The sequence below is a fragment of the Pungitius pungitius genome, chromosome 15 (assembly GCF_949316345.1).
Source record: "Pungitius pungitius chromosome 15, fPunPun2.1, whole genome shotgun sequence".
In the NCBI taxonomy this organism is placed as follows: Eukaryota; Metazoa; Chordata; class Actinopteri; order Perciformes; family Gasterosteidae; genus Pungitius; species Pungitius pungitius.
The window spans coordinates 12183533-12208334 of NC_084914.1; the positions used below are offsets into that span (position 1 = coordinate 12183533).

Consider the following 24802-nt stretch of genomic DNA (forward strand, 5'->3'; position numbering starts at 1 on the left):
AAATGCGATGGGAAATGCATTCGGGGACTTTGAGGAAATAGTCCATCCTTCTCTGTTTTCTGTGCAAATCATATCGAGGCGTCAGTATTTAATTGAGACTGTTTCATAACTAACTTTAAATATCATTATAATCCAGAATAATCTTCCATACAGACTGCAGCATTTATATATAGTGACCACTTGTCAATGTGAAAACTATTGGAAAGTATTTTGCATTTAATACAATAAAGCCTTAGATCTGTAAAAACTGGACATTATGGATATATTTAAATTTGTCCAATGTATTTTTTATTTACATTTGAGAAAACCAGGATTTGAATCATAAATAAAAGCATTGTTCTCTCATTTAAATAAGAATGACATTAGTTCATCTAGCCTTTGGCTTTGTACATAACATCCCGTTGTGATGTTTGGACTGAATGTTTATGGCGTAACTATTGACACATTGCCTCTATGACGCTCTCTGGTTAATGTGAACATGCAGGGCGGCACCAGCTCCTCCTCCCGTTCTGTTTGGGTAGATTTTGAGTATTCAGTCCGGTGCAAAGGCCAGTAAACACCATGTCCATTTATCTGACTTTGGTGTAATTATTTACAGAGCCAGACTCAGAGAGGGGAACCTTCATCCTGCTGTTATGGGAGATATTCTAATCAGTAAATGACAAATAGCAAATAGTAAAAAGGATATCTTCAAACTTGGCTTTAGTTTCCCGGTCAGATTGTAAAGGTTTTTCCAAATACAAAATAATCCTTGATCAGTATACCTCTTTGTAAATGTAAATGACCTGGCTGGATTCATTTTGACCTCTTTCAATCTGTAACATCTCTAAAAACATGAATTCAATGATTCTGTCTGTACTTTCAATCAATAACTTTTCCTACATTCACAGCACAATCGGATGATAACTTTTGCCTCGACGGTACGTGCATCGTTAGTTTAAGTATGAAATATAGGAAAATAAATTGAATGATTTGGTCACCCAAAATATTTTGCACCTCCAGCAGAAGTCTCCATTGAGAGCGTGACATTCCTTCTCTTCCGTGCTATATTTTGTTTTGAGTTACAAGACACAACAGCATCAACGATATGACATCTCTGCAAAGACATAAAAATACATCTGGAGTGATTTCATCTTGGCAGAGTAGATCAAAATAAAGATGTGTGTCACCCACAACTGAAAGAGGATACCTTGATTTGATCATTTAGATGTTAGAGATTGACAACATGGTGTGTTTTTGACAACACAGCAAACCATGGAAAATAATTTCTTTCACACTTTACACAAATAAAAGTGGAATTTGAGACCGAGTGTGAGCAGTTTGACTCAGCTGCAGCTCAACACAATCTTTCTAAACAATCAATAGGGTAAAAACCATTAAAGAAATACATTTGAAAAATCAATGAGCAAATAGAACAAATAGAAAAGAGCAATATGGACCAAAACTCTACTAAATGCTACTTTACGCTTATGCACACTAGAAAATAAAAAAGTGTGCCTTGATAAGTATTGGTATTAATAAATGCATTGGTGCGTGTGTGTGAGTGTTTGTGCCAACTCCCCTTCCTCCTCTCAGAGAGCAGATTGGCTCTCTGAGAGGAGACTCCTCTTGACAAACGCAATGCTGATGTGTCTGAAGGGAGAGACAAAACCAACAAGCCCCCTGCAAACTGACCTCAACCGGTTCTAAGCTGCCAAGTGTCCTCACTTTTACACAAGAGTCCAGATGTATCCAAACCTTGGATAGCAGGCTCCAAACTGCAACCAAACTAACGACTCTTGGTGTTAGTGATCGTTTTCTTGAGTGTTAAAGATTTTTAGAAATATACCCACACGTGCGGCATTTGAAGGCACTTTTTGGACACTTTTCGCTGGACAATAAAATGATGAACCATAATTTCCATCAAGGCCTGTATGCTCAGAGTGTTTAACTGTTTTTATTTGGAAATGTAGATGTTATCACCATACGTTAACCATTCTAGGTCACAGTTTTGTTATTTCCCATATGATTGGTCATTGTGTCCCATATTTCCAACCCCTGAAGTCAAGGGCGGGTTGGCTGTCAGGCACACCGCCCCGTGGCCAACAGGTCAAAGACCTGTTTGTTTTTAAATAGTCACCAAAAAACTTAGAGGCAGGCTCTCAGGCTGTCGGTGGCGATCCCACCCGGTGCAGGCTTCTCAGGGACTACGAGACCAGGAGTGATGCAGCGGGCTTTGTTCCGCCGGAGCGCGCCGCTCGCCCAGCAGGCAGCAGCGGCCTTCGACAACCAGCTGGCCGCGAGGAGCGCGCCTCTTCTGCAGCGCGTGGACCGCTCGATGTCCTCCCTCACCATCCCGCCGCCAGCATGTATGCTCCGGCCGCTGGAAGCTCCATTGCGTTACCTGTTCGGACCGGGACCCTCAAACGTTCCTCCGCGTATTTTAGCGGCTCAGGGAAGACCGATAATCGGCCACCTGCATCCAGAAATGTACACGGTAAACGTTTCGTTGGATCCTCAGACTACAAACGTTAGATTATGTATGAAATTCCAATTAGGCCTAATTAAAATTGAAAAAAAGCATACAAACTGGAATAAAGAACTTTGAAGTGGCGTGCAACTTTTAGAAATCTCCGAAAGTTTACGCAACAAATATACTTGGCTGGGTATCTGTGAAGACGTGGTTTGGGTGGTTAGTACTGGGAAATACGAGTTATTAGGCTACTTTTGTTACATACGTAATAATTAATACATAATAATACATTTGGTTAAATATTGTTTTCACCACTGAAATGTCAGTATTATCCTATTAAATTCCATCCAAAAATTGGTATTATTAATAATTATTAATGTTTGAGTCAATTGTTTTTCCAGATCCCTTTCAGGATAAACCACATCATGAATCAGAGAACAATATTTTGTGCGTAATTGCGCATACTGTAGTGTACACACTTATTGAAACCACTGAGTGTAATTTTTGACAGCAACCGTTTAACCTTAACATTTTGTTTCTTAGATCATGAATGACATCCAACGAGGAATCCAGTACATCTTCCAGACAGAGAACAACATGACTATAGCTATGAGTGGCTCCGGGCACGCGGCCATGGAATGTGCAGTGTTCAACACGGTGGAGCCCGGAGAGAGCGTGCTCGTTGCCATTAACGGAATCTGGGGAGAGCGCGTAGCAGAAATTGCGGAAAGAATGGGTACGGCCTTACGCAGAGTTTTACGCACGCAAGCATTGGGTCTCCATAGAAGATGCGCGACTATATTTACATTGAACAACAATATCTGCCTGTAGGTGCCAATGTACACAGAATGGTCAAAGCACCTGGAGGATATTTCAGCAATAAGGAAATTGAACAGGTATACACGGCAGAAGCACATAATTTACTGAATCTATTAAACATTCTATCAGCGCATATATGTGATTGAACTCCTTTTTTCAACCTTTTTTTCTAGGCCGTCAAAAAACACAAGCCTGTCCTGTTTTTCCTCACACATGGGGAGTCCTCGGCTGGCCTCTGTCACCCAGTAGATGGCATTGGAGACATATGCAGAAAGTGAGCCTCAAGTGTTTGCCTAGAACGATCGGTGCAAAACCGGATGTGACCAGATATCATGTCACATCTGTCCTTATCTCCTGCAGACATAACTGCCTGTTCCTGGTTGACACGGTCGCATCTCTTGGTGCAGCCCCAATTTTTATGGACAAGCAAAGTAAGGCAATGCGTGACAATGGATTCATTTCTATGTGTTTGTTTGTCTGACATCAATGTCTTTTACTGTCCTCTCAGATATCGACATCTTGTACAGTGGTTCTCAGAAGGCTCTGAACGCGCCTCCCGGCACGGCACCGATCTCCTTCAATGAGAGAGCATGGTGGGGAGGACCTTCTGCATGCCTGTTTCCATATACGAGTCCTGAAGTGTCACAACAAGCATCTCTTTGTTTCCCCTCACAGCCACAAGATGTTTAACAGGAAAACAAAGCCGGTGTCCTACCTCTTTGATATGACACATTTGTCCAACTACTGGGGTTGTGATGGCCAACCGGCCAGACTGTAAGTTCAATGCAGCCAATTGATTACATCATTATTTTCTTTACATCACATAGAATGTGCTCTAACTAGTATGTGAGACCACACGTTTAGATTCATAATCATTATGTTTTAGTTATAGCTTTGGAACTTTTGGGGTGTCATTGTTGGTTAGGTACCACCACACTGGTCCAGTGTCTGGATTCTTTGCCCTGAGAGAGAGTCTGGCAATAATTGCTGAGAAGGTAAAAGTTCATTTCAACACTTGCATATACTTAAATACACGGTAAACTATAATATAACTATAACTGTAACTATATAGAAAAACGATAATATACAAATCATGGGCCGTGCAGAATTGGGATTTTTTACTTCAGTTATGCATATAGCTTTTATTGGCAGTAGATATAAACAATTGTCCAACATATTATTACACCTTTAGACAGGCAGTGTTTTATTTTCTTTGAAAATTGACCCAGCTCTTTGAATTAGCCTTCAATGGTGCTGTAGTTTGGACTTGGTACTGTTGGCAAAGTCCCCTCTTAACTTCTTGTCTGCTTCTCACATAACTCTGTCAACCGTTGTCTCCCTCAAGGGGCTGGAGGAGTCCTGGAGGAAACACAAGGAGGTGGCCGACTACCTGTACAGAGGCCTGGAGGACTTGGGCCTCAAGCTGTTCATTCCTGAAGCGGTACGGTAGATTTAAAACTGCAGACCGGGCTTTTTGTGCTGCAGTACAGGACACTGAAAAATTATTGACATAAAGCAAACAAATAATCACTTTACTGTCTTTAGCCCCGTATACAATATCTGTTATGAACAAAAGTGCTTCTGTTGCACTAGACGTGATCAGGGTTGCTATGGCAGCACTGTGTCGCCTTGTTAACAACAGTCCTTTTGAAATATTCTGCAGGAGTTGAGACTTCCCTCCGTCACCACCATCGCCATTCCCGACGGCTACAACTGGAGGGAGTTGCTGGCCTACATCATGAAACACCACCAGATGGAGATGACTGGAGGCCTGGGCCCTTCCATCGGCATGGTGGGTTGCAGCTAGTCCTCTTTGTACAGAAGAAAAACCAGGGCATTATTATTATTATGGTCAGGGTCGTCAGATGATCTTCAGCTAGATCAGAGCGTCACTCTCAGTATCTTCACACTAAAACTTAAATGAAACACTTGGGATAGAGCAAAGTGTTAACATAAGAAATGTAATCCTCATGTTCATTCCCATATATTATCATACTAATTCACATCTCTCCTTAAATTAACTAACCAATCCAAAGACATTTTAAAATAGATACAATCAAGGGCCATGACGTTGGCGTGGCGTCTTAACAGCTTTCTGCATCTGGCTGCCGAGTCTCTGACGCACTGCACTCTGCGCCTCTCTTTTCATTAGGTGATAAGGATCGGATTGATGGGATACAACTGCGAGAAGTCTAATGTCGACATGGCACTGAACGCCCTGGCAGACGCTCTCACGAACTGCAAAAAGAGCAAGGTTTAAGAAACCAGATTCCCTGGCCTCTCACCACTGCACTCATTCATTTGGGGACACAAAGTAAATATGCAGTGTCCCAATAGGATGGTTTTAAAATCAAAGCAGATATTAAATGTGTTGTATGCTAAAGTATGTCAATAAAGTGTGCCTTGATTTATCAAATACTCCTCTTGCCTCTTTCTGCTTGATAACAGTAAAAAGGGATATCAGAAATGGGTTAAAATGCCTCAACTACATTTCCCAAGATACTCTACTCTTAACAAAGCTACGTCACATCCGCTCAACGCAGACGCAGAAGCAGTGTTCGCTTCCTGTCATTTCATCTCCTGTTTGATTTGATTTGTTCATCCTCGCTCGCCTGCACCTTGGTTTATTAATGGCGTGTCCTTCCAATAACACAGGTAGGATGATGGTTACATTTGACATTACATGTGATTACATACGGTGCATATGTAATCAATGTCAACGGCCGGGGGTTACAACGTCAGTGACCACAGCTCACTGAAATCAGCGTTAAACATCATGTAACATCATTTAATAACTTGTAGCTTTTGGCTAAATAATTTACGGATCGAGAATGCAAATGTGTCCTTAAGTGTGTTCTCACTGTACGGCCATGGTTTCACATCCAACTGAAGCGAAGCCAAGCTCAGTCTGAACATCATCATTCAAATATTTAAAGAATTAGTCGTGTGACCTGTGAGCATTTCAGCTCGCGCGTGAATGAACAAATATCAACCACCAGACATTGATCCGTGTCGATGGCTTTTTTTCATGTCAATGAATGCTGCGTACAATGTTTGTGAGTAATCGATACTGCAGATTGTTCGCACAGCTTCTAACCCTTGTACCCGCGAGGAGGAGCAGTAACCTTCCTATTTACACGCGCAGTCGTCTACTTCCGGTTTCTGACAAATGTCTGACCAAAATGAACATTACCGCCCCCTCCCTGTTCGGAGGGGTGAGGATCGGTAGCGCTCACTGCCATTTCTCCGGTCACCATTGTCCTCCCTCCCTCCGTGTGGACATAGTAGATATAGGAATATATTTAAAAGTATAAACTCTAACTATGCATCACAAAGTGATTTACTTGCTTTAAAAGGAGAGATTAAAATAATACAATATGACATTAAAAAAGGAAGACACATCCATGTTATTAGAAAGGGAATCCGACCCCCACTCCCTCCCAAAAAACAAAAAAAAACAAAGGGAAGTCTAAATTACTTTTTGATTAATTGATTTTGAATTGTTCACCATTGCCCACGTTTAAAAATTAGTTAGAAATTGTTCTGTAAAATTATTCAAGATATATGAATATTTTTTTACCAATATTTATTTCAAATGCTACAAAATGATTTGTTCTTGAACAGTACATTCACACTTGCTATTAATGAGTGATACCAGGATATTTGAACCAAATTATTATCACCCATCATCAGCTCATCAAATTAGTTTCCATATGAACTGTTTGTGTGTTTCAGCGGACCTGAACCCAGCCCTCCTCCCTCTGGACTGGCTGCTGGGTACCTGGGAGTCGGATGAACCCGGGGAGGGCTGTTTTACGACCATCAAACCTTTCCGCTACACAGAGACACTGACCTTCAGCCACGTGGGACAACCAGTCATCAACTTTACGTAAGTTGTTTTGTGAACAATCAGACGTTGAAGAACACCTGGCTTTAAAACAGCCCTCCCTGATTTGAAAATGCCACACCTGTTTTACTGCTGCCGTCCACCGAGCGTCAAAATAACTGGTTGAACCGCCCGTCAATCAGTTGATGCCCCCGCTGTGTTTTACAGGTTCAATGCCTTCCATGCAGAGAACAAGAAGCCTCTGCACAGGGAGTGTGGCTTCATTCGAATGCAGCCGGGATCCAACAGAGTGGCCTTCATGATCGCACAGAACTCGGGTACCTACATACACGTATGCCGGGGGTCTCCTCGTTTCTGTCCACCAGGCTGCTGCTCGGATTTTATCATGAAAAAAAAGGATTTCGGGAAGCAGGGTTAAACGGTTTTTATTTGAATATTCCAAATAGAGTGTGCAGGGTAATTTTGCATTAATTATATCAGACGTTATTCAGGGCCACACTGAAAGTCCAGGCCGGATGCAGAAAAACATGACGGTGTGTGTCCGTGTGCAGGTCTGGTGGAGATCGAGGAGGGGGAGCTGACAGGGCAGCAGCTGAATCTGCAGAGCCAGGCGCTGGCCAGAGTCTCCTTTGCCAGAGAGCCGCATGTACAAAAGGTAAAACTGTAATCTGATAATGCATCAGGGGTACACTGTTGATATTAGCTAGTGCATTCATTTGCTAAAGGTGAATAAGTGTAACAACACTGCCCACCCAGTCCCACCGAGCACAAACCTTTTAGGAATCCACAAAGTGTTGTTTCCTCCTTGTGGTTTCGGTGACCTCGCCTGCTCTCTTTTCCATCTTTCAGGTTTCTAGAGTGATTCAGCTCCGACCAGATGGGAGGCTGGAGCAGACAGTTTCCATGGCAACAGATAACGAGCCACTGATGCAGCACTTGCACATCACCTACCGTCGGCAGGCTTCCTTTACTTAGAATTACGTTCCTCAAAGAAAGGGGACATGATGGATGATCAGGGTTTAGGCAGTTCATCAGTTACACAGTTTGAGTTCTGGCGTACATTAATACAATAGATCCAAAACGGGAAGTTGTATAAGGCACTTCATAGATTTAATGTTAGTGACAGTTTAAAGGGTCCTGTGGGTTTTTTCTTGTAATCAAACAAAAGTTATGTTCACATTAAGCTTTATTTTCCAAAACATGATTATCCACATTTACTAGAAAAATGTCCACCACCTGCAGGTCAAAGGAACGCGCTTTAGTATGGGTACTTGCCTTATCTTAATATGTATTGCCTGGATAGTAAAGCTCATAAAGCACTGATTAATTCGTGTTAAAGTTTCCTCTTATCTTTAACTTTGATTGCACTATTTCAAGGCTGGAAGCTCAAGTAACTACTGGTCGATGAACCCCAAAAACAATAGTGGGTTTTAAAATCCTTTCATCATGTCACAGGATATCCAAGATTATTGTATGTCTTTCAGCAGAGTGGTTCATATACATGTAAGTCCATTGGCAGCAATAAGAGATATTAAAGTTATTTAACCTATGATTCTTATTTTGTCTTCATGAATTGTAATCTTAAATGATTAAGTATGCAGGTTGAAACATGAATGCTCTTTTGCATCAGGTCTATGATTCTGAATGAGGGGGATAGTGTGACATGCAAATGAGTCGGCACTTTAGATCAGTGGGATTGAGTGTAATAAGAATCAAGAGTGCATGTGAAGATTTAAGGTTTATTGAGGATGTAAAAAAAAAAATGTTCAGACACATTTATAAATTAACAATTTTAAAGTGAAAACCATCACACATACCACACAATCATCCTGTAAAGCTGTTGTCTGTATACTGAAGGGGCTTCAATCGTTACTCCTAATCAAAAATATATATACATACCAGAAAAACAATTTCACTAAACCAATGTGGACGCAATAAGTACCGTCTTTGGCCAAAGATGGGACCAAACATTTCTTGGTCAATGGTTTCTCAAAGTGTGGCAGAAAGTTGAATTCTGGTAGAGACGCTGCTTGTGCAGTCATGGTGAAGAACTTGAGCGTAAACCACCATGTGACAGACGTCTTTTCCACACGTAGAATACTCTCGAGCCTCAGCCAGCTGAGGATCCATTTTCATCTCCGATGTGGCTCACACTTTCATTTCTCCTTCAGGCATATTTACTGAGACGAACATCGAATCAAAGCGTAAAAAGAGTTTCTCTCACGGGTGCAACCTGAAAACCGCCACGCACAAAACAGCTACAAAGCCAGCTTCTCTGCAGCAGAGGGAAACACGCCTTTTCCTGGCTCTTGATGCTCTTAAATACCACAGTGACTACTCTTTGGATTTAGGTAATCGCTTATTCAAAACCGAGAGGACGCAAACATACGATGCTGATGAAACATTTGTTGATGGCTATTCAGCGCCGGGCGGCGACCATCTCGACTCCATCCATTGTTAGAAATAAGTCTGAGATACGATATGGTGAGCTCTTTCACGACTCCTTCATGATGTAGACGTACACTGTAGTGAGGAAGTATTTCAGGGAGTCCACTGCAGACGACAGCCAGTGGTGCTCAGGGGTAAGTTCCTTCTTCAACACACATTTCGAGATCTCCACCTGATACAAGGAAATATGGCAAACTGAAATCTTCAACTCTGAGGGGGAATGAATGTATCAATCTTAATGGCAAGTTATTCTTCGCCCACCTTTCTTGGTAAATCAAGTGGTGCACATGAACTGAAAAAGCATTTTTTTTGCACAGAGAGGCCCACGGAAACAAATGTTACTGCTGCAAATATTTGCATCCGATCAGCCAACAGGAAGCGACAGTATTTGAGCTACATATTTCACGCAACTCCCCCCAAACTGACCCGCAGAGCTCAAGAATGAAAAATGACCTCTTATCCATGAAAGCTCTAACCTAAAACAATGTAAACAACAGAAAAATATAGTATAGTAATAGTATGTGGGGAAAGTTCTCTAAAATATAATCACTACATACCCATCCTCCCCGTCTCTTCAGCCAGGGAACCAGAAACTTGCGGACAAACTGTCCCAGACTGTCCACCAAGATGTGAACGGTGGCTGGATGGCCCTGACGGACACAATCCACCGCCAGGGCTCCGGCTACTGCATACATGGAAACCACCTTTCCCCATGTGATACCTACAGCGATGGGGGAAAAAAAAAAAAGTTATCTTTAATCATCTTATCCCACGTCTATCGATAGATCCGTCACAGAGCAGTGGTTACGAAACTCCAACTTTTGATCCTACTTTGTGCAGAAGACCTGACCTACAGAGGTAGGATTTTCTCGACCACAATCAAGAAACAAAGACTTTTTACTCCCACGCCATTTCTCCATTTCACAATCAATGATTCAGTCAGTGGACCTTGGACTGAAATAAACTGTAAATACCAGGTTCAAGTCAGCGAACCAGTGCGTTTGCGTTATTGGAGTTGATAAGAGACCAGTTCTAAACCAAGAAGTGTGAGATCACGGTTGCCTGCAGGTGGGTGGACACGCAGAACCAATCCAGTCTGTTAATTGATCGCATCCAGCCATTTCTAGGTTTAGTTTCCACGGCAGCAGGGACTGTTCTTACAGTCATCAGTGATGCAGCAGGGTCTAATGGCATTAGCCTCTTTAGGCCAGCTCACATTGTTACAGCTGGCATGCATACGTCTGACTGTGGCTATAAGGGGATAGAGAGAGAGAGAGAGAGCGAGAGCTCTGGGCAAGCTTAAACGAGATGAATGTCCGTGGAAGCTGTCAGAACACATCACATCTCACTTCCTGCTGAGAAGCAGGCCGAGAATAGAGACGAGATTGTCAGGGATAAAGCTGGAGAGGAGGAGGGTGTAGAGAGGAGGAACAGAAGTGGGAGGTAGGCAAAGATAGATGGAGGAGAGACAAGTCATGTTGATTGTTTACTGAGCGGTACAGAGGGCTGCTTCAAAAGAAAAGAAAAAAGAAATGCATAGATCCACTGGACTCGTCATCCCTTTTTGGTCATGGAACTTGTGGGCATGATTACAAAAAGCTAAATAGGTTGCGATAGAACAAATTCCGGGCCGAGGGCGAAAACAAACATTTTTGCCTTGTTTTCGCTATTTATACCCAGGTTTCAAAAGGCCCCAGAAGGCCGGGGCAGCCTGGGTTCACCACTTTGTTATTTTTCAGCAGGAATCCCACGCAGTTTCCCCAAATACAGCTTGTGACGTCTAAACCAGCACAAGTTTATTCAGGAAGCAGGCAGGAAAATTACATTAAGCTAATCTATTATTGATCTTCCCTGGAAACATGAAGAGTTTGAGCTCAAATTGTGTACCAACTAGATCTGTCATGGCAACTTTAAAAAGTGCAAGTGGCAACGCAAATAATGCATCTACTTTAATTAGATTGAGAATTACATTATCTTGACACTATTCAGTCAGGACAATAGTGTAAATTAAATAACATTAAAGTTTGGTAAGAAGACATTATAGTTACCTCACTACCATAGAGCCTGATATCAGGACAAATACCATTAGAAATGATTGCTGATCATAGAATTTGCTGCACTTTCTGTCACATTTCACAGGCTGCGGGGATGAATCTTTTACATGCTCACATCTTTATGATGGGATTTTAATCTGCACAACAACAACAAAACAGTGCACCAAGTGACCCAATGTCCCAAGAGTGACAGGCCATCAATGAGGGCCTGACAAAGATTTTAAAGAAACCTACAAGACGCCGTTGAGAAGAACACCTGTTCAATAAAGGCCTCCATCAGAAGACACCGTGAAAGCATGACTCACTTCCTGTGCCGGCCGAAGAAAACAGGTCTACTTATCAGGCAGCAGCAGCGACTGCGTACCTGTTGAGAAGATCTCCGTTGCCACGCCGATGAAGGCATCCGAAACCATGTCAATAGAGATGTTGAGCTGCCGTGCCACGTTCCTGTACAAACTGGGTCGTATGCACTCCAGCTCGTCGCCTAGGTAATAGAGGGAGAGCCCAGCACAGGAACGAAAGAGACAAGATTTAGGTCTGTTCAGAGGACCGCAGTTTAAACTAAAGAATCCAGGTAACACAAACTGTTACACTGTACAATACAACCACTCAACTGGCTCGGTTTACTCTGTTCGGCTAGTAGAAGTCCCTCAGATGTTAAAACTAGAAACACACACACAATGTGAGGATCCGGGTTTTTTTATTATTTATACAATCAAATCTCTCTTTGGGCTGCGTTGAGTCATCTCAGCTTTCAGCACACTAACCCGTAGAAGGAGATTAGCAAATTTGTTTATTTTTTAGAATCAATCAGCGTTCCTTTCCAGAGTGCAGAACTGCTAATTATTTCATTCTGGAGCCTTTATTAACACTGATTGATTTTAATTGATCCTTCGTCCTGATCGTCTAATTTTATTCTATATTATTACATCCACCAATGAGGTATCTTTTCAGTCCCACCTATTTTCATTTATCAAAATATTACAATTATATTATTATAATATTATTATTAAAATAATATTTCAATTTTCTCAAAAAGTTTTGATCTGGCACACATAATCCATCATTTTCCGATTTTAGACGTTCGATCTTAGTCTTTAGTCAGGCGTCCTCTGACTGACAGCTTTACTGTATCCTCTGTCTATACGAGAGATACAAAAATCAAAACATGCATAAAAAATACCCCCAAAATATTTGCATATAAAGTCTGAGGAAGCTGCAGCGTTTGCTGGGGCGTGCCCTTCTGCTCTAGTTAAAATGAAAATGAATGTTGCCTCTTCATCTTATTCGAGCAATCCTTCGACATGTCTCGACAAGCTATAACTTTGTCCCTTGAAGCCAATTGCTCATTAATTTGCCAAGACTGCAGTTCTTTGGTTTTCTCTTACCAAGGCACAGAAGCACCAAAGACACCTCGGCGAGCGCTGCGCCTGAGGGAGACAGGTGGAGCTCGGTCCTGGACCATCCCTGTCCATTCTGGTGGAGTCTAGACAGTATGTAGTCCCTGCACAAGGCTTTAGACTGGGACACCAGCTCCTTCTCCGTCAACGATCGATCGAACACATCCAGGACCTCCGCGGCCAATGCTGAGGGCCGCCGCGGGCCCTCCATGTCCGCCTGCATGGAGCTCAGGGTCAGAGAGCGTCTGGCCTCCTGGGATCAGCTGTGTCACAGGGTGTCCTCTCCTAATTAATCCCACAGGAACAAAGTTTAACGCCGAGGACAATATGGCAGCTGTGGAGGACAGAAAAGCCTTATTCAGAGGCAGCGAGATGGACGTGGTCCAAATCTTTTGGTCTTTAAGTTAAATGTTTCGTTCAGACGGGGCGAGGTATAGAAACTCCTTTAAATCAACCAGCTGGTGAGAACAGGTTTAACATTTTAAAAAGGGCTCTGGGTGAACACGGACACTGATAACCTAAAACACAGCACAGACTTACATAAGAATATGATGGAGGCGTTATAGGCTGAGTCACATGGTGGGATAGTCAAGATATTGCTACACTTCTTGGGTTATGCAACAACAAGCTGATACCACAAGATGGCAAGACAAATGTCATATCCTGATTTGAGATTATTTTTTTTAATGTAAAAAGCAGACTATAATAACCTGGGAAAGAGTAGAACATGTAAGATACATTTATAATCTGAGCGGTTGCACTCAAAGAAACCACCACGCTTACCTTCCACATTGAGATGCCCCCGATGTGATTTAACTAAAAAATAATTCCAAACGACAAGTCAAGAAACGGTCTCTCGGCCAAAAGAAACCGAACCCCACGGGAAACTCAACCCGACGCCTCCCGCAAGGAAACTCACCCAAACGCACCATTGGAAAGTCGGGTCTCAGGTGTCATTCATAAGGGAGCTCCTGCCGTGCGTGGTCCTCATGTTTGCCCGGAAAACAGCCACTAGCCGGAGGGACGCGATTAGAGGACGCCTACCTGTTGTTCCACCTTCCCATTGGCGTTCCGTGGGTGCGTTGGTTTCACACAGAGGCAACGCCCGGAGGGGGAGTTTGACGCCCAACGGAACCGGACAAGCCTCACTACGGGAAACGGAGGGAGGAAAATACGTCGCATCCTCACTTTCATTCAAAAATCAAAAATCTGGACACCTTAACATGGCCCCGTGCCCTGAAAGGATCTCGCCAAGTGTTTATTTTATTCATTAATTTACGTGAAAGTCACACTTATCCCAGAACAGGTGCGAGCTACCTTTAGTCATTTCCGGAGCAGATATTTATACACACGAGTTTACGAACCCACGAATGGCACAATGTCATTGTTCTGTTTCTTTTATTGTCAAGAAAGATCAAATGACAATAAACGTAATGCCACGGGGGCGTCATTTATGTTCACATTTTCAAAGTAAAAGTCAATACGCTCGTGATGTTTGGAAAGATGATGGCGTCAAAATATATTATTATGTGTAAAACAACATTAAACAACAAAAACAAGTTCAGTGAGGGGAGAGACGCTGGTTTCAGGTAACCAATCCAACACTTATTCATTTCTCTTCACCTCATGTTTGTGTAATTGTGTGTTACCTGTCACATAAAGGCAGGCGGATGAAATCATGTTCTTACACTAAACCGATGTACGCACAGCCTTCGGCCGCTCGGTGTCGCTGTTACTCTCTATTGAGGTCAAAGGTAATTCCAGCAATGCTTTCTAAACCGATCAGTTCATTTTTTCAGGACGACTTTGTCTTCTGCTAATTATTCCGAACATTATCAAAATATGAATTCAACACAATTACAGTTGAAGATAGTGCATTCATTGTTAATATTTTTTCGCAATTGGCCAACATCTCATTTATATAATAAAAGTATAGTATAAAAGTAGTATAAAAGAGCGGTGGTTAAACATACAATTTCTATTTTACAGATGGTTCAACAATTTATAGGTTGGCCCAAAATCCCAAACTGTAGGCCAATGCTTTTTAAAGACCAGAATGAATTCATTCATATTGAACTATTAAAATGTTCTTGAACCCGTTCTCTCACCAATTAGCATGTCAATCGGTGAGTTTCTACTGTCAGTGATTCTGTCTAATGAAAAGAGTTTCTAGAAAAGAAAACCTCGCCCCCATTCATTCCATTTGGTAAATCGAGAAAACCTGATCTTTCAAATATGAACCCAATTGACCTTGTGTATTTCAGGTTGAATACAATATAATGAGTAAGTATGAGTTACAGTTTTTGTTTAATGTTTTTGGTGAAGCTTGGTGGAAGTACATCTTAGTTGCAAACCAAACTGCTGAATCATAAACTCAATTCTCGGCACATGGAGGCTTCCCCACATGGTATGTAGGACACAACGAGTGTAACTCTCCTATTTCAAGAATGTCAGCATCACTTGGAATGGAATTTACAAGACTTGGGGTTGGCCACGTTTGCAGCTATTGCATAAATTACCACATTGAATATTTCATTTTAAAACAATCCGTTAACAGAGGACATCCGGTATTCCTGAGGAGGCCGTCTATTCTCTGCTTATACCGTTGGGCAGAATAGCATGGGGCCAATGTTAGGCTGTTTGATGTGATGAACTGCATTACATTACATGAACATACCTCTTACTTAAGTCAATGTGAAATGGTCACTAAACCAAGAAGAACAGGGTCTTTGTGATAGTTTGTACTTATATGGCCGCTACAGAAAACAACTGACTGTGACGTTAGAGACAATAACCCCAAGTCTCACATTCAGTCGGAGTTAAGACATTAAGTGAGCTGAACATATTTCAGTCTTTCTTTCATGTACAGCACATCTCTTGGTGGATAGGCCTAAGGGGATATTTGTAATTATTGGTTTAAACTTCTTCTAAACTTCTAAACTACTGATGAAGTGTCATTGTGGCCACCTGGTTGGACTGACAGTTTCTGTTTAGATCGCCCCAGCCCCCCCCTCTTTTAGGGTGAATGAGTGAAACTATACTGTTGAATAAGTTAACACACTCTTTTCTCTTTCAGGGCTTCTCGGACACAATGTCGGAACACAAAAATCTAAACTGCATGCCACGGATGCATCACGTGCCTTTGAAGATGTTTTCTTTCCCCTGGAAATTCCTTTTGTGACAAAACCCGTCACACGCAGGAATTTGTTTTAGCAGTGAACATGTTAAAAATCACGTCGCTGTGTCATGTTGGACTTTGTCACACGTTAAACCAGTTTTTCACGCCTTCACTTCATTGAGGAACCCCGATGTGCTGGCCAGACGCTAAAAGATCAAAAAGATTCACGCCTCCTACTTTCTCTTGTCCTTTTCCGGCCAGCCGACTGTTGGGTGGGTTTGTGATACGTGTTATACTTCCATCCAGGCTACACGCCTATCGTCCCCGGTGATCAGGAAACAGGTTGGACCAGCAGCACAGGAGAGCTCGTCATGGCAGCAAGGGTTGGACGAGAACCCAGCCTCTGAGCGACAACATGAGAAGGGAAGGGCAGCTCCTAAAGCAACATTATGTTCCTGAACTCAACAACAGCTCATTTCACCTTTAGCCCAAATCATGGTTGATGGACACTCGTGAAGTGGCCTTAAGGAAATAGTTTGCTGAGTGAATCGAAGTCAAATCTTGACCTTTAAACTTTTCAGGTATTTTAAAAACTTCTAACCTGTTAAGTTTGTTTTTTATCTTCATGTGCGTAATTAACTGGTTTTTCGTTGCCCAACAACTGGGCCTCCACCCCTCGCTCTGAGTTTCTTGGACACAGGCATGTCACCCCATGGCCTCATCCCCTTCCTTCACTACCATTGATGAGACAGTCCAATCACAATCAGGCTATGTGGGGATAGGAAGGTGGAGCTAAGCAATGAAACAGGGTGTGGTCCTGAAACCAGCAAGCTCTGTAGTAGTGGCCCGGGGTTTAAATTGACTTGAATGATCCCAGTCCCATAGTTACCACAGCTGGCCTCTCAACTTTTATTCATCTCACTCCTTCTTCCTCTCCTCGTCTCTGAGCTGTGAAACTTCCAGGTCTAGTTTGGTAGCTCACGTTAAAAAAAAGGAATCAAGGCCGCCACCCCCCCCTCCCTCCTGCTCCCCCCCCTCCCCAGGAAAGCCGTGCATGTATGTGGCTCACCTCTCGCTGATTGAGCTGTTTCTCTGGATTGAGCGCTGCCTGCCGTGGCCCTGCAGCTGCTTTCCCCTCACACAGGAGTGAGTGCCGAGGACCTGCGGACTGCCGGTGAGTCGCTTCTTACTTGTGCTTCAGCATGTATATCAGAACCCTTTTCAGTGATCTGAGAAAAAGACAAACACCCCCCCCACCCCAAAAAAAAGTTAATTGTGTTTTTGTTTTGTTTTTAATGTAAGGAGTTTTCTATATTTATTCCGAACAGTGGTACATACACCCTCCGTTTTAAAGCTGAATTGGATTAGGTCATCAAATCAGTACTTTTGAATGAAGTGTGCTCGGCTGGTATCTCTGTGGCTGAGGTTGGCTACGCTGGCTGAAAGGGCCTGGTTCTCTGCCTCACCTGTTTGACTTGCTCTGTTAGTCAGCCGTGTAGTATTTCATTGTTTCTAGACTGCCGTCAGACATCTGATGTTTCACAATCCACCATGAAACATTCAGATTTCTTTTTCATTCACTAAATAAAATGAAGCATTTTCTTTCTTTTTAGAGGAAGTACATTTAGCACAAAAAGGATTTGTTGCTCACATGCTATATTTTTGGATCAGGCAGTGAGATTTTCTTTTTTTTTTTTTATGTTAAAGGTTGTACATGAGGCTACTAGTTTGTTTGAGCCCATGCAGCTGTCCCCTGTTTGTTCAGGCAGCCGGTGGACCGCTTGTCTTGTTGCTCACCGGCCCGATCTCTCACCCTCTCACTCACTCACTCACTCAGATTCGGGTTCATCTCTTTGACTCTTTTGTCATTTCTCTTTCCCCCCCCCCCCCCAGTGGTTTAATAGATAGAAGTAACCAGGAGTCACCATGTTGAGAGACGCTGCATCCATCTATACAAGATTCCAAAAGAATTTGGACTCATGGGTTGGTAAGTGACTGATACAGACTTGCTCTGCTGAATATGAACGAACAGGTTTTGATCTAAGGAATTATTGATAACAAGCTTTGCTGATAGTTTGAGAGGGGCCTTGTCTCTCTTCAATCTAGATTCCAGGGATCTGCCCCAAACTGTGTATGAAGTGAATTTAGTGACGACAGATGTGTCTCTGTATCTGAGCCAACATAATGACAAACGTGTGTTTTCGTCCTCCCCCAAGATGTCCGAGTCAAGGACTACCCACTGATGCAGGGCCCTTTAAAAATGACAGTCCTCCTAATAGCCTACGTCGTCTTCTCAAAGTACATCGGCCCTCGCCTTATGGCGAACCGTAAGCCCTTCCATCTCAACAAGGCCATGATCGTCTACAACCTCAGCATGGTTTTATTGAACGCCTACGTGGTGTACGAGGTAAACAAAATCCGTCACAAATAAGGTTGTAAAAGCCCACGTTCTTCACGTGGCAGCTGCTGATGTGATGTGTGTTTGACGTCTACAGTTCCTGGTGTCTGGATGGGGCACCACTTACACGTGGAGATGTGACCTTGTGGACACGTCGACCAGCCCAGAGACTTTTCGGGTAAGCCAGTGAATTGTTGTCTTTGCGTTCCTGCGAGTGCTCACTAACTGGAGTGTCCTAAAAAGAAACCATGTGCTGACTGATCTTATTCTGAAAGTACTTTTCTTTTCTCACCCCCGCAGATGATTCGAGTGTGTTGGTTGTTTTATTTTTCAAAATTTATCGAACTCCTCGACACAGTAAGGACCCTTCTTTTTCTCTCTTTAATTGTCTGACCTCTTTGCAACGTGAGTATATTTGCATGGATGCTGACTTGAGCTTGTTCCACTCTTTTTTGAGGTGTTCTTTGTGCTGAGGAAAAAGCAAAGCCAGATCACATTCCTCCACGTGTTCCATCACTCCTTCATGCCCTGGACGTGGTGGTGGGGCCTCACTCTGACTCCTGGTGAGGTTTACATGGCATAACCACAATGTAAAATGCATGGCTTAAAATCTCCCCAAAATGTATAGTTTAACCTTACTTTGTATCCAGTGCAATGCCAAGACGATAAATGTGGGTGATCCCTGGACACTTGTCTGATTTTTCATTTATTTTTCCCTTGAAGCTGCAGGAATGGGCTCCCTTCATGCCCTGGTGAATGCAGCCGTCCACGTCGTCATGTACTTCTACTACTTACTATCTGCTGCTGGACCTCGCTTTCAGAAATACCTGTGGTGGAAAAAATACATGACCGCCATTCAGCTTGTAGGTCCTTTTTTATTTTCTGTTTTTATGACATAACAGAATTTCTTTTTAAGTAGATCTATTTGAGCTTTAAAATGACATCCTTTCTTTTCTCTGCTGCTTCACAGGCCCAGTTTATTGTGGTTTCCATTCACATCAGCCAGTACTACTTCATGGAAAGGTGTGACTACCAGATTCCAATGTGGATCCATCTGATTTGGATGTATGGCATCTTCTTCTTCCTCCTCTTCTCCAACTTTTGGATCCAGGCCTACATAAAAGGAAAGCGGCTTCCCGTCGTGGAGCACAAACCCAAACAGAACGGCTCAACCAGCGACGCCATCGCTGTGGTGGCCAACGGGAAACACCTGGAGAACGGGAATGGCCACCACCATACCAACGGCAAAATCCTCCTGGGCAAAGTAAAGGAAATCTGACTCTGTAGAGCTGCCTTGGAAACGTCATTCGTATCTAGCAACATAATGAAACGTCACTGATTTCGCTGTGTCTTCCAAACTAGATAATTTCTCTATAAATATACTTTTTTCTTACGCACACTTGTTTGGGATATGTGTTTTGGTGGTGATCTCCACTGGCCAAATTGTGTTTCTTCAGTCGTTGTGAAAACTGTTAACTGTGATGAACACTTTATGGAAATTGGTGCTCATTTTGTCACGTATAGTATTCCTCAACTCCGGCTTGACCCACATAAGCCCAATACACACTGTTTGTCTGGCATGACCCTTGTTGCACCGTTTCAACTGAAGACCGGCACATATAAACCACTTCTACAGACTTTGTCCAAACAAAGCTTTCATTGTAAATGTCAAATATTTAGTTTTTTTTTTTTTTTTTTTTTTTTAATTTATCTTTTGAAATAAAACTTTTTTTTTTTAGATAAAGGTCTGTCATTTTGAAAGTAGCTATGTGCACTTTCTAAGAAACATACACCTCAATGTTAAAACTTGTGGCGAAAAATGTTATACTGTATATTACAGTATTGATTTTTTTGGTTTGCTAAATTAGGTAGTGATACTGTTATGAGTTCTGCAACACGATGGTCAAATCCCAGCTCACTGGGCGTGAATAGCAAGTCCTTTTTTGAATTCAAATTGAATGAGAAGTGTACTGTTTCTGAATATCACTGCGGTTCATTACAAATGTGCACCGATGACTGTTGAAGGACTGCTTTTAAAACTTGTATTTGCCACAATGAAATAGGAGTGGATGTGTAACCAGGAGCTGTTTTATACATTGCAATTAACTCATTTTTAGATTATTTGGTTTCTGACTTGTGCAGAAATAAAATCTAAATGTTTCACCAAAGTGAAGTCATTGATCGGTTAAATGTTTGACACAAATGTATTGAAAGTTAATGTTTTTAGCCTAGCCACAACTTAAGTTGGAGGAAAAGCAGCACATAAATTGTATTTATATGGCTTGAAGCTATGTAAACACACTGAAATAAGTACCATAAACCGAGACCGTATATTCGCCCTTTACCTAAAAAAATGGTCACGGAGAAACTCTGGCAAACTATCAGTGAGGATAAGTAATGTAGCATGATTTGCTTTATGAAACAATGATTGTGGTTTTTTCACTCAACCCTTACTTTCAATAAATTGACCTGGTTTATAGATCAGTAAGCAGGTTCCTTGTGTTTTTAAAAATTGAGGCACTAGTTTAGTTACTTAAATTTAATCAGGGAAAAATTTCCATTTTAGACTATTCCTAAAGACATGGCAGCTTCAAGGAACAAGGGTTTAAATAATGACGTTCTATTGAGACAGAAACGTGACCTGAAGCTTTGGTAGAGCAAAAGGCCACATTTTTTTTTTTTTTTATAATAGTTTGGAAAGTTGGTGAAATTGCCATCAGTGTGTCAATTGTTATCAAAGAACGCATACACATTACAACATAGCACATTAGGTAATCAAACCATTTATTTATAACCCAGTCCACTGTATACAATGCATCCAAATTATAACAAAAGCTAAGCGAAGGCCATAAATATATTGGCTAAAAAACCCAACACTTTACTTTTGGCAACTCTGTTTAATAAAAATAAGAAAACATTACAGCGCCTATAGGAGCAGTAAATTTCCAGTCACAGCCAAAGAACTGGGCAGACTTCTTTATTGTAGATTAAATAAAACATTTGCACATAAGCATAGACTAAAAGAATTTAAAAAAGGAACGCCTTAGAAAGCACAACAACGCAAGTTATCGGATTGACTGATGGATGACGCCGCTGGTGGATTTGACCAGCCTCTCTTTGGCCTTCTTTACAGGATCTATCTCGAAGCTCTTCCACAGGCGGATAGTCTCATCTCCGGCAACGGTTGCAACAGTAGAGCCGTCGGGGCTCAGAATCAAACTGAGAACTCTGTCCTCGTGGCCTAAAACAAACATTGCACAGTTTAGACAGTCAGCTTCCAGTTTAGACGTTTCCTTAAAAATATATACACACTACAGAGAAACAAACCATTGAGCTCTGCGACCCTGGAGAGCGCCGGATACTTCCAGATGACTACATTGTTGTGGGCATATCCGTGGGCAGAGACCAGCTCCTTATAGTTTGGCGCAAACACAAGGGACGAGATCTGAAAAGAAAGTTGGCACGTGTGATTTGAGCGTATGGTCCAATCGTTGTTTAACTAAACCATTAGAAACCAAGGATCCATTAGCGCGAGGGTACCTGGGATTGGGTGTCAAGCGAACTGATGCAGGAGCCACTGTTTACATTCCAGATGCGGATGTGGCGGTCACTGGTTCCACCTCCAGATGCGAGGATGTTTGGCTGCCATGGACACCAGGCCAGAGCCTAGAGTGGCAAGCACATCAAAAAAAAAGGTAATTATAGTTAATAGTAAAGAAAATGTATTTGCTTCAGACTTCAACCAGCAAAAACATACCCCCTTACCTTAACAGCTCCTTGGTGTTCACTCCAGGCGCGGAGCGACTGGCTGTCGGTGCCCTCCTGCACACGGGGCCACACATACACCATGTTGTCGTTGCCTCCGCTGGCGAGGTATCGCCCATCAGGGGACCACTGCAGCCCACACACCTCTTGTGAGTGACCGAAGATCGTGTGGATGTGGTGGTTTGCCACCCTCACATCGTGATGGTGAATGTGTCCCGATCTTGAGCCGCTGGGAAGGCGAGAAACCGTCCAGTTGAGTAAAAAATGGACACTACAGGAAAGTTTTTGTTCTGATCAGAAAAGAACTTTACCTGGAGAGAACATGGTCATTCCAGCTGAGGCTTGCAACTCGAGACGTATGACTGGCCATGCTGCGGAGACGCTTCTGGTTGTAAACATCCCACAACTAGGAATACAAAAATGTGCCATTAAAACTAAAAACGAAGACAGAAAGCAGTTCTTTAGACCTGAAAGGTGGAACATCAGTTAACAGACCTGGATTTTGCAGTCGCTGGTGCCGATGGCGAGGTACGTTCCCTCTTTGGTCCAGGACAGTGAGGAGATGTAATCCTCCTCGCGCTCCAATGACATGAGAAAAGTGACGTCTCCTTGCGTGGCATCCAACAGGTAAACGCTGTTATGAAGTGCAACAGCAAGAACATTTCGACTGCTCCAGTCAAGCAGATTCAAATCTGGGGGGAAATAAGCAGCCCAAATGAATGCTTCCCATCTGTACATAGGTGCAGTTTAGCATAAAGAGAAAATATGTATATTTAGTATAGCAACTAATGTAGTGACCGATGTCCACCGTGCGTAGTTTGCGGTGAACCCAAAATGTGAAGGGTTATGCATGCATTGCAGTCACAGTAGTAAATGTCACATGCATGAATAATTATAATAAGGCACCCGCCGGCTTTTAGACTCACAGAAATCATTTCGAAGCTCAGGAGCGTCCAAAATCCTGTCCGGAGAGGATGATATGTATCTTGTCTTTTTGACAGAGGCCGGAGTCGCGCCCTGACTGTAGAGCACTTTCAAGTTGTTTTGATAACCTATAAATCAGAAAGTAAAATAGTACCTTCTGCACTCCTGCAATGTGGTGAGTGCCAAGGTCGATACAAACGTCCTTACCTTCTGGAGCATTAAGTGGTTTCCCTCCAAGGTGCAGGATCTTTGCGTCCTCAATGTTGTATCCATTTAGTGACATGGACCAGGCTTTCTGGCTTTCCTGTGACAGACACACGCAACCTTCATTAATTAAAAAAGCCACCATGAAGCAAAGTGTGAGAAAATTGATTGAAACGGTCTCTTACTGATGTGCTCGTTGCATTGTTGGCGTCCACGGGCTCGTTCTCCTTTGACAGAAGGAAACTTGCCACATCCATTTGTTTGCTGTTTCTTGTGGGGATGAAGCGGTCGCCCCCCATCTTCGACGGTGTTACCTTTTTGTTTTTTCCTGTGACACGAAAGCAAAGCCGGGTGGGTTATCGTCGCAGGGATGGAAGGACCGAGAAAGTCACTTGGCATGAATTCAGTGGCCCAGTTACCTGGGGTTTTGCTCGGAGTTTTCGATGAGCTGAGGGACGCGTTGGCAGATTTGCCGGGCGACAGCCCGCTCAAGGCCGATGCGTTGGATGAGCTGGCCTTTCGCTGCCACCTCGCCATGGGAGCGTTTGTGATGGGCATATCCAGCTTCAGGATACTGTGGATGTCGTTCTCAAATCCAAACTGCGCCATTTTTTGCCAGATTTTAACACTACCGGGAGTAGATAAAGGTCAAGGAATGAATAAAGCGCTCGTTTGACGGGCAAAGCTGTGCTAATATTAGCTAGTTTGGAGTCTGCTGGTTTGGTAGAGGACGCACGCAATGCTAACGCTAGCCTCGGAGAGGTAACGTTAACGTAACACTAACGTTTCTTTAGCGATTGGTACGACGAAGGAAACAGCATTTCACTAGAGTGAAGATTATCGTACGCTGTCGTCGTTTAACAGCAGCTGACGTTAAACACGCTTGAATCAACCGAATGGGGGTTATTAATTAAACACACCGTTAACTAATTTAGCTAGCTAGTAAAAATGTTAGCATTCATTTTAATGAATTTAATGTTTTCAAAAATAATGTGACGTCAAAAGGGGGACTTTTACAACCTCATAATAAACCCAATCATCTCACCTCTTTGGGAAAACGTGGAATACTCTCGTTCGACACGGGTCTTTCCCTGATGTCTCTTTCCAGATTTTGAATTTCGTGACGCTGACGCTACACGGTTTAAATCCCAGAATGCGCTGCTGCTATTGGTTCATTCGAGGAGCAGCCGTTGTCGTCAACCATAGCTATGGTAACGCTTTCCAATGCGTTTCTGTGATTGGTGGAGGAAACGTCCTGACAGAAAAACCACCTCCCTAGAAAAAATATATCGCCATCTATTGGCCAAAACATGATATTGGAGTTGTTATTTAGTTGTGTGATATGAAAACAGTAAAAACAGAAAGAAATCCCT

General features: G+C 42.7%; 5 protein-coding genes across 10 annotated transcripts; 3 read left to right on the top strand and 2 right to left on the bottom strand.

The window, feature by feature from the left end:
* The first annotated feature begins 2102 nt into the window (after positions 1-2102).
* agxtb (alanine--glyoxylate and serine--pyruvate aminotransferase b) lies at positions 2103-5689 on the top strand. Its single transcript, XM_037458368.2, has 11 exons — positions 2103-2476; positions 2996-3188; positions 3284-3348; positions 3445-3545; positions 3632-3702; positions 3780-3864; positions 3947-4045; positions 4197-4266; positions 4617-4712; positions 4935-5063; positions 5424-5689. Exons 1-11 carry the CDS (start codon positions 2204-2206, stop codon positions 5529-5531), a joined length of 1290 nt encoding a protein of 429 aa, XP_037314265.1. The 5' UTR covers positions 2103-2203; the 3' UTR covers positions 5532-5689.
* Positions 5690-5781: 92 nt separating this feature from the next.
* On the top strand, positions 5782-8670 carry thap4 (THAP domain containing 4). Its single transcript, XM_037458376.2, has 5 exons — positions 5782-5926; positions 7007-7160; positions 7326-7435; positions 7670-7773; positions 7968-8670. Exons 1-5 carry the CDS (start codon positions 5902-5904, stop codon positions 8091-8093), a joined length of 519 nt encoding a protein of 172 aa, XP_037314273.1. The 5' UTR covers positions 5782-5901; the 3' UTR covers positions 8094-8670.
* A 173-nt stretch (positions 8671-8843) lies between these two features.
* Positions 8844-14210, bottom strand: bokb (BCL2 family apoptosis regulator BOK b). Of its 6 annotated transcripts, none has more exons than XM_037458375.2 (5): positions 13950-14210; positions 13009-13305; positions 11985-12104; positions 10124-10287; positions 8844-9738 (listed from the first exon to the last, which is right to left on the bottom strand). In XM_037458375.2, the coding sequence occupies exons 2-5, from the start codon at positions 13241-13243 to the stop codon at positions 9613-9615; spliced, it is 645 nt and encodes a 214-aa protein (XP_037314272.2). In that variant the 5' UTR covers positions 13244-13305; positions 13950-14210; the 3' UTR covers positions 8844-9612. The 6 variants fall into 6 exon arrangements, with proteins under 6 accessions (XP_037314272.2, XP_037314271.2, XP_037314269.2 ...); XM_037458374.2 differs by having other exon boundaries at positions 13940-14210; XM_037458372.2 differs by having other exon boundaries at positions 13009-13354; positions 13950-14209.
* A 2745-nt stretch (positions 14211-16955) lies between these two features.
* On the top strand, positions 16956-20972 carry elovl1a (ELOVL fatty acid elongase 1a). The gene is made up of 8 exons (XM_037458369.2): positions 16956-17312; positions 18032-18125; positions 18355-18545; positions 18634-18714; positions 18837-18893; positions 18994-19099; positions 19260-19399; positions 19507-20972. The coding sequence occupies exons 2-8, from the start codon at positions 18065-18067 to the stop codon at positions 19813-19815; spliced, it is 945 nt and encodes a 314-aa protein (XP_037314266.1). The 5' UTR covers positions 16956-17312; positions 18032-18064; the 3' UTR covers positions 19816-20972.
* A 229-nt stretch (positions 20973-21201) lies between these two features.
* On the bottom strand, positions 21202-24591 carry cdc20 (cell division cycle 20 homolog). Its single transcript, XM_037459579.2, has 11 exons — positions 24475-24591; positions 23849-24057; positions 23615-23757; positions 23433-23529; positions 23228-23353; positions 22797-22993; positions 22613-22707; positions 22302-22530; positions 22077-22202; positions 21864-21981; positions 21202-21777 (listed from the first exon to the last, which is right to left on the bottom strand). Exons 2-11 carry the CDS (start codon positions 24036-24038, stop codon positions 21602-21604), a joined length of 1497 nt encoding a protein of 498 aa, XP_037315476.1. The 5' UTR covers positions 24039-24057; positions 24475-24591; the 3' UTR covers positions 21202-21601.
* Positions 24592-24802: the final 211 nt, after the last annotated feature.